At 41.8% G+C, this 18,509-nt stretch overlaps 1 protein-coding gene across 3 annotated transcripts in view; it reads right to left on the bottom strand.

Annotated features, from left to right (window-relative positions):
• Window positions 1-17,326, bottom strand: part of OSBPL2 (oxysterol binding protein like 2) — a 39,217-nt gene extending 21,891 nt beyond the window's left edge. Inside the window, exons 1-3 of one of the 3 annotated variants that reach the window (XM_055723117.1) lie at window positions 17,181-17,322; window positions 16,252-16,348; window positions 2,592-2,754 (exon numbers count right to left, since the gene is read on the bottom strand). In XM_055723117.1, coding sequence (XP_055579092.1) covers window positions 2,592-2,628 — 37 coding nt within the window. In that variant the 5' untranslated portion in view covers window positions 2,629-2,754; window positions 16,252-16,348; window positions 17,181-17,322. Of the gene's footprint in view, window positions 1-2,591; window positions 2,755-16,251; window positions 16,349-16,865; window positions 16,885-17,180 lie in introns of those variants that run through there. The other 2 variants (XM_055723119.1, XM_055723118.1) reach the window with 2 other exon arrangements.
• Between the last annotated feature and the right edge of the window lie 1,183 nt (window positions 17,327-18,509).

Here is an 18,509-nt window from a genome sequence, read left to right as displayed (position 1 = left end):
GACTGCTGCCAAATTCTGAAGTGTAACTTCCCACAGAGTTCACATGCTCCACTAAGCCTGGTTTGCTACTTACAGGACACAAACCACAGTTGCCAATTACTACAATCAGTGAAGTTGTGGGAACACGTTGGAGCTCCCTCTGGGGAAACCAGGGCCCACGACTCTGGGGGAACATGAAGAATATGGTGTACACACTGTTTTCATCTCAACATGGAGTTAAGACAAGGCTGAAAATGTGATTATTCCCAGAACCCATGTCCCAATCCTAGATTTAGAGCATAACAAGCACACGTCTAGAAGTGGCTTCTGCCCATCTACTGATCTGACCTAAAAGGAGAGTATCCTTGAAATTAACAGACTGACCAGTCTGCCAAGGGCATTTCATTTTTTTATGAAAATTTGGAACCCCAAATCGTGACATTTTCACCGTGGAACCTGAAAGCTCACTTTGGCTCAGAAAGGCCCTCAATTCTAAACTTGATCTCCTAGAGTGTACAGGGTCTACACCTACCATGCCCAGACCATCTGAAAACTAAGAGATAAGCAGGCACGATCAGCACCCATTAGAACCTAAAAAAATACAGCAAACCACTGTCTGAAGGATGCACAGTCCATGGTGCTAACAGAAGCAGAGTTGCTGCAGGCACCAGCAGTTGATGAACATGAATGCAGAAAGACCTATTTACAGTTTTCTTAGCATCACATTTATGTATGACTTGGACAAGACACAGCTACAAAGAACTTGGTCTAGACTTCACTAAGTTTGTGCAAGTAATCCATCAAATTGTTGGCATCTTCTAAAGCATCTAGCTGGAGAAACCTGTCTGTAAAGAGAGTCCTTAGGGAGAAAGAATCCTAAACAAACTGTTCTAAACTTAGCACTCCTCTTAAATCAAGTACCTGTGGGGCATGCTCCAGGGCAACATATATAAGGGAAAAAAGTTCAGCCTCCTTTAGTTCCTGGAGTGGCTCCTGCAGACCAAAAGCTTTCCATCAGAGGGCTGTGCTGAGAGCCTATAAAGACACCAGCTCTTCTTTTGCTTAGAAACTTCTCTCCTGCCATCATACTCTTCCCTGTGGAAGAATAAGATTAGGACAGGACAAGGAGTGCTCACACAACTGACGCACAACATCCCACTTCTGAGCAGAGCCAGCCAAGACTGCAAGGTACAAGAACACCTCATGCACAACAGCTCAGCAGTCATTACCACCTTGAGCATTTGCAGGGAGAATCAACCTTCTGAGGTTGAGGGAAGGGGAAAAAGAAGAGGAAAGAGGACAAAACCAGAGTGTTCAAACACAGATGACTCAAACACCGAGGACTGTGTATTTCCGCAGCAAGGCAAAGGAATCCATTGACATCAAAGCTGTACAACACAGATGTCATACTTAAAGGCATGTTTCTGTTCACCTTTTTAAGTGGGAAAAAGTATCTAGTTAATTTGTGGCCACAGTCCTAAGCTCTTGGAACTGAAAAGTTTACTAAAGACATACAGGAACAATCCGTTGTTGTGTTTTCAACGTTTTTATGGTACAACAAATTGATTTTACAGCTGAATTTGGAGAACTACCCCCTATCACTCCTAGCTAGCAAGAATGTAACCCACATTTCCTTCTCTTCAATGTGACATAATTGTGACAAGTCCTATACAGCCTGCTGTTAGTCACATTGCTTCACCCAACCCCTTCTGTTCACTCCTCATATGAGTTTCCAACCAACCATGTCTAAGTCTACCTTACCCACTTGTATCTACTATGCTACTTCCATTCCTTCAGCTTTCACGCTTCCCATTATTCTCTTTTCATTCTCACGACTCTACATTAAGCACTCTACACTCACTATTGCCAGCATTTCTCATTTCACCTCTATTACAGGATTTCTGAGGACATATGTAAGTGGAAGACTTTAAAATTGTTTGAGATCTTTGAAAGGATTTCTTTTTTTTTAATTAATATACTTCAAGCATTTTATTTCACCATGAAAACCATGTAAGGCTCTTATAAATAACCATTCACCCTTATTAGTTCAAAGAAAAGTACTATTTAATACACTGCTCAAGTGTGAAGTGATTAACATTTGCTTTTCTAGAAACAACACTGGATTGCAAAGCCTTTTGGTTCCCTACCTTGAAAGCATACTTTTACAGTAATTTGTTTCTGACTAGAAAAACATTTTCTACTTCAATTCTTCAGGATAAGTTTTCCATTAAAATAAATTAATAAAATGACAATAAAATAACCTATGGAACATATTTCACCTTTCAAAGGGTCTTAAAAGCATTATTTCTCAAGCTGCTAATAAATTACCTGCTTTCTACAGAAAATGAAAGCAAGACTTGGCCACTAAAGGATCATTATAGTGATAAAATCATAGCCAGCATTAAGCTTTAACACAAAAACCCTCATTTCCAAGTCTGAACCTGAGTTATTATTCTCCCTTTCTTCTTTTCAGAAGATAGCACTGGAAGTTTTACCAACAGAAGTTTACTTTTTATTTATTTATTAACAGCAATAAATTACTAGCCCCTCACCACTCACACAATGCAGTTTATAGCTTCTTTTTTTTCCTTGGCACTATGCCCATCACTCACCCGTAACGGCATCATAAAACTCTTCTTCACTATTCATCCTTCAGTGTGAAGTCTCTGTACAGCCAATCCAGCTTCCTCTAATGCATTGTTGAACTTGATTTAGAGATTAATTATGTGTGCTGTCGAAGTCTTCTTTTGCAAATACCCAGCTGCTTTAGATGATCTATTTGACAAGACAAGGAAACAAAATTAGCAACTTCCACATTTCTTTTTGTGTACAAACATGCACACTTGACAAATACTAATTTTCCTATTTCTTCCCATGGAAAAAGATGGATTTTTTTTCATTCATAAGTAAACAGCTTTCTTTGATCTCAAAGTCATTCTGAAGATGAATGCTACCTATCAGAAGAACAGCTGATGTGCTATGCCACACTTTTCTCTATATAAATACATCATATAGATTACTGTAAAATGTATCTGATTTTACTGCAAGTTAAATTTCAGGCAAGTACAGCTAGAAAAAGCAGAAAAGTGAAGGAAGAAAAAGACAGCTGGCAAAACAAAAATTCTCCTCTTCAGCAAGAAGATAAGCCTTAACGCATCCTTAACCAAGAAAGCTGGGAACAAGAGAACCTCAGAATCTTACTGTTGCATAAAAATCTTGGGCTTCACCTAGTGACCGTTGGAGAAGTTTTGTCAGGCTACTGCTATGAACTCTGGAAGCGACAACTGGAGATTTTTCCCTCTAGAGGGAGAATGTAAAGAAAAAACTTTTTTCTCAGTAAAACCAAGCACACTGCAAATAACTTACAGATTTATGAAGCATTCCAGCTCTACTTTATGGATAGACTAAATTAGATTTTTTCCAGATGGTTGGCAATGGTGTAACATAAACATTTTTACTTCACCCAGTTTTAGTCTAAGGAGAATAATGAGAAAATTTAGTTTCCACTCTTAAAAATGTTTGTCAGGTACCAATGATGAACCAAGTACACAATGATAAATGACAGCATGGCAATGCCGTCAATATCGCCTCCAAGACAACCTCAATCTGTCAGTCTCGATTTTTTATGATCCTTGATGATACCGCTGCCTTTGTGACAGTAGTTTTTCCAGAGTAATTATAACTTGCACAATTCCATTCCAATTAAGAGAAACAAAGCCAGAAGCGCACTCTAGCCCTTGCAGAAGAGCTTGCCATGTATGAAGCCAATTCCTTCTTCCTCTCTGCAAGAAATCAAACTGCACAACTCCTCCTGTGTTTCAAGTCTTTTTACCTCACTGCCCAGAGCAAAAGCTATTTGGATGTCTCACACACACATGGTCCTTCCAATTCTCCATTCAGAAGAAGGAGCTAAAATAGCCTATTTCGGAACTCATCAAGGTGAATGCTACATTCATTAACTTAGAAGTATTAAGTCTATCATGACCAGGTATTTCAGTTTGTCACTTTTCCCTTAGGAACGCCCCATTTCCTCGCCACGATGGGATTTTACATCAATCTCTGCATCACAGCGATCATCTGAGCTTCCACAAAATCCTCAGTAATTTCTTATTTACAAGTTCTCACCTCCACAAGGAGAAAACTTTGTAAGCTGCTTGACTGTTGCCACAGTGCTGTTGCAATTGCTCTCAGCTGATAAGTTTCCTTCCCTTTTTCTTGTGCCATTCTCCTGTCAGTGACCTTTAAACCTTCTTCAACTTTCCTGCTCATCAGAAAAAAAGTTTCTGACTCACTTTTGTCAAAGTGCTGCATTCTCCTAGGCAAGGATGCAACAGCTCAAAACATCAGTAAGTCAGATACACAAAGACTTCCAGTGTAAGGCTACCAGCAACTGCTCTGCTTGTGGAAGGGAAAGGAGCAGCAGCTTCATTACCAAAAGATACAGGCAGCTCAGGCCACTAGCAACCATGCTGCCTCAGAATCAAAGACAGGGAGAAATCCTCTTAACTAACAATTGGTTCAAGAGTACCAGCTAGCTCAGACTTCTGGGTGAACTAAACAGCAGCACTGAAAACATTGCTCTAAACTGTACTGTAAGCAGAAGTCAGCGTACCTATCCCTCTCTGTTAGCTTGCCTAGCGGAAGCCTGTCCTTGACTAAAAAAAAATACTAGAAAATCACTTGTTCATACCAAAGCTGCTGTCAGTCAGTTTCTCCAAACTTTCCAGCCCCACCAGCATTATAACTGGAACTATCTCTTCCAAGGCTTCCATGTCATATCTTTTTGGAAAATCTGTCCTTGAGGATACAACTGTGTAAACTTTTCAACAGGGGCAGAAAGAAGGAATCCAAAGAAAATTACTGCAACAGAAAACAGGAAATCGACACCTCTGGACAACTGTTCACTCCAGAAGCCATTATCACCAGGCTGGAATGACTCCACTAGTTTCCAAAATAGTAAGTTACATTAGAGGGCTTCTCTAACCCTCCAAGGCACATTTAAGGTTTCAATTGTCTGAAAGTACTGCACCCTTCTATCAAAACAGCAGACATTGTTTCTACAATGTATATACACAAGGTACAGCCCTCTCACGACCAGCACAATTCCCTCATTTTTTCCATGTTTTCTTGCATCCTCCCTTCACATGTTTTCTCTCTATTTTTTTGCCCTTGCATCCTACTGTTGCATACAGCTCATGTGGTGGGATTCTGTTCTGAAACAGCCTTACATCTATCTGCAACACAGAAAAAGGAGGAAAAAAAAAAGAGCTAGTTCAAAACCCACTCCCATCTACTGCAAATGCAAAGAGCACACTTTCTCAGGGTCCCTGTCCAAGCACAGCCACATCACATAGGAGCCTGCAAGTTCCAGAGATGTTTCAGAACAGCAGCTCCAGCATGCTATAGACTTGTATAGAAGGCACTAAGAAATAAAAATTATGACTTAGGAAACATCAGTTATCATGAAGAGCCTTAAACAAGGTCATACAGATGACTGCCAGCTTCTCTCCCCGCTCCTGCACAATAATAACTGCATTGCAAAAGAACTTGTGAAGTGGAACTCCATCGCACAGCATGCAGCCTCACTACAAAGACAATGAAGCTTTCCTATAAAAAATACTCACCAAGTACAAATGAAGTAACTAGAATCAAAGACTTGAGTTAACTGAAAGGAAGAGTTACGCTGCGTTCCCCTGATACACACCTCGCACCACACCTTAAGCTCATTGTTATTTGAAGATGAAAGTTCAGTCACATCCCTGTAAGTTACACACAAGCTTTGTAACGATTACCTAAACCCCAAAACATTCACAGAAGTCACTTTAAATAATAGTTGAAAATTCTCTTAAAGTGCTAGGAGCACTTTCAAAAGAATAAAATGATACATTTTGCATCAGTTACACTAGGAATAACTTAACCCCCCTATCACTCCTTTTACATTCAGTTATTTTATTCAGCAGAGATTAAACTGAATTTGCACGTAGCCAAACACACAATGATAATAGCATTTAGATTTCATGAGCCATAAAGGTAGGATTAAGCCCTTTTACTAAAAGCAACAGCAAAAAAATCCTTTCAACTAGGGTGAAATGCCAGAAGACAAAAACATCCTGTTTGTTTCATATTCAGCCTTTATAATCTGTATTTTTCTGCTTCATGTCCATGATGTACCCAAAAGAATTCACTGACACACTAGCAATTGTAGTTAACAGCTTTTATCAAAATTGACAGACCTTCAGGAGCTTACAACCAACCACCATCCTGGAAAAACCTTACATAAAGCATAAGTGTTGCATCATGTTCACATCTTTTAGTACCAGAGCACAGAAGAAATAAGAAGTATATTTACATATTTTCTTACAGACATAGTAATCATTAGGAATGTAATAAAGGATTTTCCATACCGGACTTCACTCACTCTGTGTTGTACAGAACACTATTTCAGCATTCAGGGTCTGCTGGTTTACAGACTGAAATGATATTAGGGAGCTTCAATTTAACAGCCAGTGTTAATGGGCTGGGCCTGGATACTCCAGGCATGGACACCCAGAAAAGTGCTTTTGCCTGGGGACTGCAGCCCAGCTGCATTGCCACCCTGATGACCAAAGAAAACTGTGTATAAATCATTTTATAAATAACAGGGAAAAGCTGCAAGTAGAGGCATCTTAAGAGAACTGGAAATTCATAATTTAATAACGACATCACACCCCTGACCACAAGCAGCCCATACTTTGTGGTTTACAAGATAAGCAACAAAGTTCATCTATTTCCTCATATTTTAAAGCTATAGATTGGTAGACACTAATTGGATTTATTACGGGATTAGTGTGCATGAGTAAGGACAGCCACATTTATTTCTGTTTTCATAACAGATTCATTTCCCTACAGGACAGATGCTATTTTTGAAGCTCAAACTGAAAGACAACAGACAAAAACATCCAAAAAAAAGGGTAATACCCTCACAACAGTACAGCTTCATAACTGGTTGGTAAATCTGTACTGCAGGCTGTATTACCTTAGATTTTGCTCTGAGAAATTCTCTGTAGTATGTTGTCCACTATTTACAACATGATTTTACTGTTTGAAATTACATTTCAAGTGAGTGTCAAAGCAATTAACAGAAAACAACAAAGCTTAACAAAATTTATTGAAGCAAATCTTGAAAAAGTTATTTGGACAGAACCTAGTTTTTCTGGTCATTTTACTTACTTGCATGCCAACGCCTACAATATACAAAACCAGACTAGCAACTGTTAAGCTAAACAGCATGTGAAGTCAAAAACCTGCAAAAGCTTCTGATATCTTCTAATGAAAAGACCACCGTTTTGGTTCCTCTGAAATAAGCTTTGCATCTTGGTGATGTTGTAAACCCATCCACAAATAGGTTAAACAAGATATCATGCTGTCGAATGACAAATTTAGAAATGCAGATACTAAAGCCGAACTAAAAATGCCGTGTTTGTCCCAAGCAAGACTGTTCTATCCTTTTGTTATTAAAAGGTCTCATTGGTGCTGCACAACTAAGTCAAAAGCAGGTTACTCATTAGAACTCCTTTAAATTCTCAGTTTATCAGAAAAGGTTCACACATTCCTGTATGACTGATGACCACGGACAGTCCTTTTCTTAGAGGACACAAAGATGTTTTGCAAAGGCAAAAGATGAAACAAAGCACGCAGTTGCAACAAATACTGCAGAAACACAAGAAAATACCAGCACCGAGTCTACAGCACACCTTGAAGTAGGTTCTACAGAGAGGAAGGAATTACTAAGATTGACATACCACTTTGCAGAAGCACCCCTGTCACAGACAGGCAGAACAAACAGAAAGGGCTGTTCCTAAACATGCATGGCACACCAACAATCGCAAGGCATACCAAGACCTATTCCGAGAGGCTCAGTCCCGGGAGAAAACATGCCTCTCTCAGTGATCTTCACAGCCTTGATGCAGAGAATGTAACTATTCATACCACCTACACTACAGCAACAGCTGAGGTCCCATGACAAAGGAAGAACAAAGTCGTACCTCAATCAGCTGGTTATGAATAATGTCAAACAAAGTGTTCCGTCAAGCACTGCGTCCAACCTGTAACTCAACAGTGACATGTACCAGGTGATCTGGCTTCTGATAGCACGCTTTGCTTTCAAAAGCTTAACTCTGTGCAGATTGGAGGGTCCTGTAGGAGCTCAAAGCAGTGGAGGGTACAGGGAATGCTTCCACCCATGCGGTATCAGTAAGATCTCTCCCAGACTTTGCACAGTTCCCACCTATTTTAAGCCATTTCCTCCCACTTGAGTTTATTTTTAAAACCAGGGCAACAAATGTGCAAGACTTTCCAAATCACTTCATGAAGTATCTAATTTGCTCGATGCATTCTGTGACATGCATGTTAGCATCTGCATGAGAAGAGATGCATGCACTTCTTGTAAAAAGAGGTTCCTTCATAGTTTCTCTCTGAAACCAAAGGTGTGGAGATCTGCCACCTGCTGCGCTGTCGAAGGCTGCTTTCTGGCAGCTGTCCTCCACACCTATATGCCAGATGAAGCTGCAGAGATGACCTGTAATGGTAATCCATAACATCATTTCACTTGCTTACAGCTCTACGAAGCACAAAAAGCTGAAATTTCCTACATCTTTTATCTGGATAGGTTAGTAATCCCTCAAATTTGTCACCACGTATGCTTGCTCCTTCTCAAATTCCATTCCTCAACAGAAAAAAAAAAAAAAAAAAAAAAAAAAAAAGGTTATGATTGTGTCACTAAGATCCTGGATCCTCAGAACTTCTGCACCAATTAAAGAACCCCAAACACTAGTATCTCTTCAAAACAACCTTTAAGAGGTTAAACATGCAATTACTATGACTTAAGTTTATTCAACAGAACTAGTTACTCCATACTAACTTGTTCTTCTGTTAACCCTCTACAAAGACCCAGCTGGTTAACCACAAGTTGCTCCTCCTTGAAGAAACATTTACATTTCTATAGAAAGGGAAGCATTTACAGCTAGAGTAGCTAATTTGACTGGAATGCGGTTCAGCAAGATCGGGTTTGAAGTCTGTCTGCCTGACTACAGCTGCAGTGTCTTATTCTTCCAGACCTGAAACATCAAGCAGCAATTCTGGAAAGCCACTGCTTTGTATACACCATCCTTCTACCTTTACAAATCCTGTTTTCACTCTGAAAACACATGTTCTATCTCTATGAGACATATATAAAATACTAGGTCATGTTCATTATACAGACAAGAAGTCCACTCGTGAGATCAAGGAGCATTTAAGTAAAGCCAAGTACGGAAAAAGTAAGCAGTCATGATAAACAGAGGTTCACCAGCATGAGCAGGTAGGGTGTTAGAAGTGCAATACACTGGAATTAGAGTGCCACCAAAGAATTAATGAACTAGCACATTCATCAGCTTTTTCACATGCCTAACAAGGTTTTTGTTGGATGTGCACTTCTGTAGCAAATTTTAAAACAAATTAAGTCTATTAACTTGAAAAGAGAATACTTGCAAGCAAGCAAGGAGAACAAAAAAAAAAAAAAAAAAAAAGGAAAAAAAAAGGAAAAAAGTCATTTGAGGCCTTCCTCACACACACACAGAAATAAGAAAACTTTCTGTCAAATCTGAAATGATAAAAATACTGCACAAGTATTGCCAGGGGGAGGAAGAGAAGGAGCAAATCTCACAAACTCTGAAAAGACACTCAGTTTTCAAGTTTTGCTTTTCCTTAATGAGTCACAAGGGCACAAGCTCAATTTAACAGAAATACTATTGACAGAATTTAAAGTTAGCTCAATACAAGGCAAAAGTCATTCTAAGCTCTCTCTGTTTAATCCCTTTAACAGCATATGTTAACAAAGAGCAACATTTCATTAGTTTGGGAAGCACCTTCTGTCCAGAAAGAGACTCCAAAAGAGTCAGTGGAAGATCAAATATACACACCCTTCATATTACCACTAAAAATAATATATAAGTTAAAAGAAGAACAGAAACCTCAACAGTCTACAGCATGACTGGTGGAGTAAGAGCCAATCCCATCTTTCCTTTAGTTGCCAGCTGAAATAAAACATAGGTGTAGTACTTCAAGGGGCAAAAATAAATAGCTTGAACTACAGGATAAATATTAATGTGGTTTTGCTTCATACACATCTCCTGAAAGCATAAAACTGCAGTGTTTCATCTCTAAATATTCAGCAAGGATGAATCTTAATTGAGTCATGAAATTAGGTTACCAACAACACTGAATCTAAAATGTCTATAAAAATTAGCCAAGAAGTCAATGTAATTGGCAATTTAGATACCTGCTATAATTATTATGCACTTAAAATCTCTTCAACCAGAGAACAGCTACACAGATGGCAGAATCCAGATTTTATTTACCAAGTTAGATTTGTTTCTTACTCGAAAGTTTGAATATAATAGCATCTTCCACCAAGATGTCTTGGCAAAAGGAAACTCACTCTGCACCCACAGTAAGAGAAGTGCAACTTCCATCTCAAGCGTCATAAAGCACAGCAAGGCTGAGTGAAGAGCATCAGCTGAAGACCTGGCCCACTGTCACTTTTCCATCTCTTTGAAGACTGCAGCTACCCCTATTACAGGCCTTAATGTAGCAAGGAGTTATTAAATGCCCTGGGGACAGCTGAGTACCCATACTGGGTCCTGCTGGGATGGCGCTAATTTCCTTTCTAGCAGCCCATATGGTGCCGTGCTTTGGACTGGTGACCAAAGCAGTGTTAATAACACACACCCATGTTTTACTGCTGAAGAGTGCTCACACAGCATCAAGGCTTTCTCCCTTTCTCACTCTGCCACCGCAGCGAGTAGGCCAGGGGTGGGAGGCAACGCAGTCGGGACCGCTGATCCCAGCTGACAGAAGGGATATTCCCTATTATATACCGTCACACTCAACAATAAAACTGGAAGGGAGTTTTGGAGGGGTTGCAGTTGCTTGGGGACTGGCTGGACACGGGTCAGCTGATAGCTTTTGCATGTCTTGTTTTTCTTTATTTCTATTTGGCTTTTTGACCTGCCTTTAATCATTGAACTGTCTCTAACTCCAAGTTTTCCTGCTTTCACCCTTGAGATTCTTTCCCACATCCCACAGAGAGGGGAAGCTGCGTGGGGCTCAGCTGCCTGCTGGGGTCAACCCATAACAGAACCAAGGCACCAAAGCATCCTAAGCTGATAGTTTAGCTGAACTTATTTTTAAAGCGCTTGAAACAATGGTGGCAGCAAACTGAACAACTGAAAGTTTAGCTTTGAACATGAGCCAAACAGATTTATGGCAGGAAAAATCACATTCTGTTCTCTCAGAAATACAGATTTTGGTGATGTTTCACAGGAATTAGAGCCAACTGAAACGCTAGAAATCTGGCTACACAGTTTGTTTCTGCATCAGAACAAGCCACAATAATTGTCCCACACACTAAGTATTACCCCCGAAACAAAGCTACAGTGCTGATTCCAGAAGTATTATTTATTGAAGATAAAAATTGTAAAGATGAAACTGGACAGAAAATACCTTCACAGTATAGTGCTCAATTACCTATGGAACTGATGGCTATCCCTAGTTTCACTTCAGCCAAAAATTCTGTTCTACAGCCAAGGATACCAGCTCGCAGAACTTCTACCAAACCTAACAAACAAACAAAAAGACCAAGGAAACTTGATTTCAGCAGGTTATTATTTTCTGATGCAAAACACTTCACTGAAATTACCACACAATTCTGTAAATGTTCTCTTTTCTTAACAGTACATCAATATTTGAGACATTTTTCCACCTGAGAGCATCTGGTACAGCATTCTTTGGACTTTGTAGCCTTCCCTTGAAAACTGTTTGATTGCCCACAACTGTAAAAGAACAAAAAATTCTGTTTTATATGACTTCTCCACCCACGGTGCATAATGCTACGTTTGATCACGACTGATAAACCAGCTCATTTCTAGGCACACTGTTTAAAAAAAAAAAAGTAATTCAATACTGTATTGTAAGACTAGTTACTTCTTAGTTGTTCCCTGAGGATTTGTTTTATCTTGTGTTTAAGAGTCAAGGTGGGAAGCAATCAGTAACTCCAAGAACACTGGCTCTGGACACAAGTGTCAGTAGATACATAATTAAGCATTTATGAACACTTATCTTTAAACCAAACCTTACTTAGAAGGTAAAATTAAGTATGGTTGAGTATTTCTCATCATAATGTAGCCACCCTTACAAATTGATCATGTAAGTTCATGCACGTGAAGACAAATAAAGCATGTAACACCCCTGGAGAAAACCCCTAGAACAGTAAAAATAGTTACAGGTTTAAGTTTACAGATTTTCCTACTCAAAGGCACTTCTTAAGTTTTGTCTCTGTAGACTGTTCTCTTTAGGCAGGTGTAGTTTTACATTTATTCTGTACAAGGTATCCTAGAAATTGCTTTCATGGACTCTCAAACAATGATGATAACAATCATATTGCAAATAAAGCAAGAGGACAACAGCTGACGAACCTAGTGCAAAGCCCTGCAGCATAAGACACCGTATTTTTATACCAATTCCTCACACACTTGAATTCTCGAGCACGAGCTCATGCATACAGCTAGCAGACTATTGAGGTCATTCTAAAGCTTTTGCAAATTTATGGTAAGTCAGAGTTTCTGCTATGGTTGAATTTCCTTTAAAGCTACATGTGTAGCTTTATCCGTGTATCATGGATTCCAGTATAAGGGTGTTACTGTGTTTGCTGTTGTCAGGAAATTTGGGAGGGAAAAAAACCCCTAGAACCAAAAAACACTGATTTCTCAAGACAGGACAAATAATTCCATTTAGAGTTCAGTTTTAATAAAGAATCCACCTAGCTATGTGCTCAGTAACATTAACCCACTTGGATAATAAAATGGTTGCACAGCACTTCAAACCATGTTTAAGACAAAATAAGACCATGTAAATAAAGTTATTTGCATGCCTGAAGACAGAAGGCATTTTTGTTTCACTATTAAATAACCCTTCAAGAGTTTCACTTATCTGTACAAAACCTAGAGAGAACACCTGTATGGGGCAGTTGTTCTGTTCTTCTAAGAAAGTTCTCATTTCATCCAGTAAACAAACATGCTGCTAAATGGACCATTCTAAACAGGCAAGTGAGTTAACTTCTTTGTAGCCTTAGCATGTACAAGTTTTTATAATTGAGTTATTAAAAGGATTCTCGTTCTCACTTGATTGCACTGAGACGTTGTAGGGAAGAGAGGCTACATCAGCCTCTGCCACCTCAGTGGCCAGAGCTGGTTTGGCCTAGAGTAATGGGAACCACAGACACCTCAGAATTCAAACACTTACCGTCTTCAAACTTTCCACATCATCATTACTTTGAACTACCACTAGAATCAAAACCCAATGAAATATATTAATGGATTCTTTTGGGAGCCCTAAAAAAAAAAAAAAGCCACCCACAAAAAACTCCAGAGAGTAAAAATAATGCTAGCAAAAATATAATGAAGTTACCATTCAGAAAAACACATTTCCTGACAAGCATCATAAGCATGCAAACTGCTTTGTAATACCCCAGAGGTTCATAGCATCCCAACAGCCACAAGCCTCGTCTCATCTAGAACTAAACAGCGAAGGAATCAAACTCAAACAGGAATGCCACAGGTCAAGGTTTCCATTCAGTCTAACGCCAAGCACAGATATTACGTGTCCAATAGAGCAATATACAGTTTAAGGTTTGGACCATAAAACCAAGAGGGCCAAGATTAAAGGGTCTAGACGTTATTTCTTCAGCTGCAGGGACAATTCACCTTTTGTGCACCTTCCCACTGGATTTATAAACAACCACAGGAAGACAGCCCTGTCCAGCCTCCTGCATTTTCTGAATGGAGGGCTGCTGTAATTTACTAAAAATCTGTCTCATTAAATTATGTGCGTAATAAAATATACTGAAGTAATCTAAAGGATCTGTCTAGACCAGCAAATGAATTTCCAATTGTAAGTGTATTAAAAACATAATAATAAAATGAAGTTTAAGTAAGCTTAGTCTATTCTTGTAACTTACTGATCCTGAAAATTAAGACATTATCTTTGTGCACTGAATGAACAATAAATTTCTGAAGAGTATAACTGAAAGTAATGGTAAGCCACATATGACACATTCTAATTGCTTACTGCTCTCATGCAACATGCTATTATAAGCCTTTAAGAATACAAAGTAAATAATTACATCATCATACATTCTTCTGCATAGTAATTATCAAGAATTCAAGGACTGAGATAATGTATTCTTTAATTCCAAGTTCTATAGTGGTCTACTCCATAAAATAATAAAACCCATAAAATAATTGATGTAACGTATAACCTGTATTTTTTTGCAACAGGAAACATCAAAATCTCGTATCTTCCAAAGTGGCAGAACTTGTTCATTCTCTCACTTTCCAATTTATTCTGCTAAGTGAAGATGCCCCTGTGATCAGTTACATATTCCAACTCAGCAAAAGTATTCAAGACGTTAAGCTCTCTGTATTTAACGCATATTCTTTGAGCTTCTGATTTTGTGCGTTTCTTCCAAAAAATGTAAGAGAACCAAACATTGCAGTTATTTCACGGAGACCAGACTAAACACTAAGTATTTTAAAAACATCGTATTAGCATGAAATACAGACATTTTTTGCATCTTCGTGACTCAGGTGACAAAACTGATGCTGAGTGAAAGACTAGAAAACGCCAACTACTGAACAAAAGTTCTAGTTATCAAGTAGCATGATGTAATATTGCATCGTTCAAGGACAAGTTACTTCAAATACCAAAGTGAATGAATTATCTGCTTAAAAATTCAGCATACCTGCATGCGAAACTCGCTTCCAAACAACAGCAACAACAACAAAAAAGAGAATCATCTGACTGGCACTACAAACAGTGATCTAAAAATATAGCCTTATCAAAGCAAAAAAGCCTGACTGGTATGTTTTCCAGCCAACATTAAAATAACAGAAAGCTAAGCTTTCCACCTTTGTTCTAGGTCAGCATGTGTGAAGTTTACACAGTAGAATTCACAAGAAGAAAGACTGAAAGAAATACCAGTTTCAATCACAAGTCCTGTCAGCTTAAGCTAGTATGGATCATAGAAAGCAGTAACAGTATTAAAATACATTTAAAGAAACCATCCAACAGTGAAAATCACCCTCCATGATCAGTCACCAAATCACGTACATTTGCAGACAAGTTAGCAAACAACCAACTACCTGTACCACACTGTTTTTCAGTATTGCATCACCTGAAACCTTTAACTGATCTAGCCTTCAACTACTCGCATAGAGGCACTTCAACAACTAGGCACAGAGTTTGCTGTCTAATCATCATTTTCTACTTTGAATTTTTGTCTTCTGTATAGAAGATCATATTGGCATAGCTGAAAAGCTAGTTTTGGAGAAAAATGGCATATTTATTCCTGGACAGCAGATGTCTCAGTGTTTCCTTTCAAGCACTCCCTGAAGTTAGAGGTGCTGTTGGTTCAGGAAAGCAACATTAAGATCGCTCCTGATCTTATCCTAGATTGCCCTCAACTTTCTGTCACGTGGTCAAACATTTGTATGACTTGACAACTATTTTAAGAAAAGCCATGTTTACAGTAACTGAAAACCCAGGGGGTTAGTTAGGGGAAAATCACCGCTCAGAATATCATGCTTCCATGCCAGTTTAGCCAGTTCTCCTACTTCCATCCCACGGCGCAGTGCTTTATGCTTGGAAGTTACCCAAGTCACTGCTTCCAGAAATTGCCCTGAGGTTTGTGAGGTCCCAGAGCACAGTGGTATAAAGTCTGTTAAGCTGACATATATGTGGTTGTCCCCAGATGTTAACATGAACGTGGAGTTACAGAACTTTGGAATGTTAAGTTAGAATGGAACAGATTTATTTTTTCTTGCACACACAAGCTTTGAAAAAGGCAACACTATGAGAAGAGTAGTACAGTAAGGCTAATCTACACTACAGATCTGATGCCTCGTTTTTACTTTTCCTTTTTGAAATCATATATGATGGCTATATATTTTGAGAACATTCACAGTAAATGAAAGCAATATCTGCTTGCATTCAACATGCTTTGGCAGATACTTCTGAGAGGAAACACAAGGCTATGGCAGACATCGAAAACAGAAGGCAATTTTGAACCCGCATCTGAAATTCTGGCCTGCAAGTGCTGCAGCGTAACAAACCACTCCAAAAGAAGTCCTGAATCCAAACATACAGACAGCACAGACATGACTAATACCCAAATTTAAAAAATGGCAACATAATTTATACCTTTGTTACCATGCAGAAGTTCTGGTGGCATGTTATTTAAAAAAAAGCCTTTTTTCCTGCTATTTTTCCCATCTTGCTTGTCTCCCTTTCAGGAGCTCTGTAAGAGAAACATTGAGTAGGTAACTGAAGAATAAATAAAATTTAAAAAAAGCCAAACTCAAATAAATCCTAACTGCGCACTGCACCTCAGCTGTAGCCTAAGGGCCCCTTGAGGCTCATCGCGCCGGAGCTGAGCTCAACACATTCACCTCGGGAAGCGGGTGTCAGCAGAGCCCCTTGCTGAAGCACCCAGCTCCAAAATCCATCAGGAGATGGGATGAACCCAGAAGAATCCCTGCACCGGGATAACAGCGCTCCGCCGGCCCGCGCCCCGCGCTGTGCACCGCGGCGTCCTTCACCCCCGCCCCCGGGCCGGCCCGCAGGGAAGGGCCCTGCGCCTGAGAGGGCGGCTGTGCCCCCCGGCCCGGGCACCCCCCGGCCCGGGCACCCCCAGCGCTGCCGCCCCCGCCGCCCCCGGGCCGGGGCACATCACTGCCACCCAACGCGCTCCCGGCTCAGCAGCGCGGGCCTGCAGCTCTCAGCGCCCTGAGAAAGCGAGCGTGCGGGTCACGAACCCCGCGTCCGCCGGGGAAGAGAGCGCAGCGCCGGGCGAGCCGCGCTGCCCCGGCCCACTGACGGCCGGTGCCCCGCCGGGTCCCCCGCCGCGCTCCCGCCGGCGCTGAGGAGAGCCGTAGCGGCCCACCTGGGAGGGACCCCCGCGCCGGGCTGGGCCGCACCAGGCCCGGGCGGGGCTGGGGGAGGCGCTGCCGCCCTTCCCTCAGCGGGGCGCCGCTGCGGCAGGTGGGGGAAGCCGAGCCCCCTGAGGGGAGCGGCTCGGCGGGGAGGGCCAAGCGGGGCGGCGCGCCCCGGGGCAGACACGGCGGCATTACCTGGCACCGCGCTCCCGCGACGGCCCCGCCGCAACACCCCCCCGCCCGGCACCGCTGACACCGAGGCGGAAGTGCGGCCTTCGCCGCGGCGGAGTGACGCGCCGCTGCGCCAATCGTAGAGCGCGGCCGCGCCCCGCCGTCGCCGAAGCGACGAACCAGCTCCCCACCCACTCGCCCGGAGGCGGGGCGGATGCTAATTAGGAGCCGAACCTCAACGGCCCGGGACGCACTACTGCTGTGGCCAGCGCTGGCCAATAGCGCGCTGGGGGGCGGGACTATGCAAATATAGGCGGCACCGGGATCCCCCGCTGCTCTGTGGGGCCTCACCTGGCGCTTTCAGACGGGACGGTGTAGTCCCCGCTACACCGATGGATATGATCGTACTGTAGCCACTACGGGCTCTTGCGCTGTGAGGAGCCCTTATACTGTAAATTGGCTTCGGAGCGTGAGCTTGGCTCACCATAACCATTGTAGCACGAAATGTCCTCCTGGCCGCGGGGAGAGGAAAAGTGGTCTCCTGCATGTCGGTGCTTGTCTCAGCGCGGGGCTGCGGCTCGGGGCGGAGCCGAGCTGTGCAGCGGCACGAATTCAGCCCAGGGATTTTTAGTTGTGGGGTTTGGGGGCTTTTTTGTTTGGTTGGGTTTTTTTATGTTGTCGCAATCTTTGGGACGTGTCACCCGCTGGCCACGGGCCGCAGCAGTTCGCTTTTCAGGCCATTCCTTTCACCCAGCTACCTGCGGCAGCCCGGGTCCCTCCCGCGGCCGGCGCCGCTGCGCTGGGCGGCTTGGGGGACGCCTGCAAAGCCCGGTGAAAGGGCCAGCAAAGCCGTGGGCTGGCAGCTGCCGGGTTAGCGCCCTGGCCTGCTGGGAGAGAAGCTGCCAGGTGCCTCTATTTCTCTCGCCCTGGACTTGCATTTGCTCATACACGGCAGGTGACCAGAGGCAAGTTTGTAATGACCCGTTCAGAGACGTTCCTGGCATGCTGGAGCGGTCGGGACTGTTTGCAAGTATCAAAACTGTGAGTCAGGAGTTGAAAATTAATTTGACTTATTTCTCTCAGATTACACCCGTCCCGCTCTTTAGTAATTTCAGAGTCTGCAAGGTGTTTTCCTTCACATATACTTACACTTCTTCCATGATCAGAGGTTTGAAACTTCTCTACTGAAATGTCTTGTTTCCTTCTCTCCCTTTTCATATCTGCAAGCTAAGAATCAAATGAAGTCTCAGTGGACCCAGCAACCACTTTAAAAGGAGAAAAAAAATAAGAAAATAGATTGTAAAGCATGCACAGGGTGAGGTGCTTCGGGAGATTGGCCACGGCAGTGACAAG

The sequence above is a fragment of the Falco cherrug genome, chromosome 10 (genome assembly GCF_023634085.1).
Source record: "Falco cherrug isolate bFalChe1 chromosome 10, bFalChe1.pri, whole genome shotgun sequence".
Taxonomy (NCBI): Eukaryota; Metazoa; Chordata; class Aves; order Falconiformes; family Falconidae; genus Falco; species Falco cherrug.
This window is presented reverse-complemented; position numbering and strand designations above follow the sequence as displayed.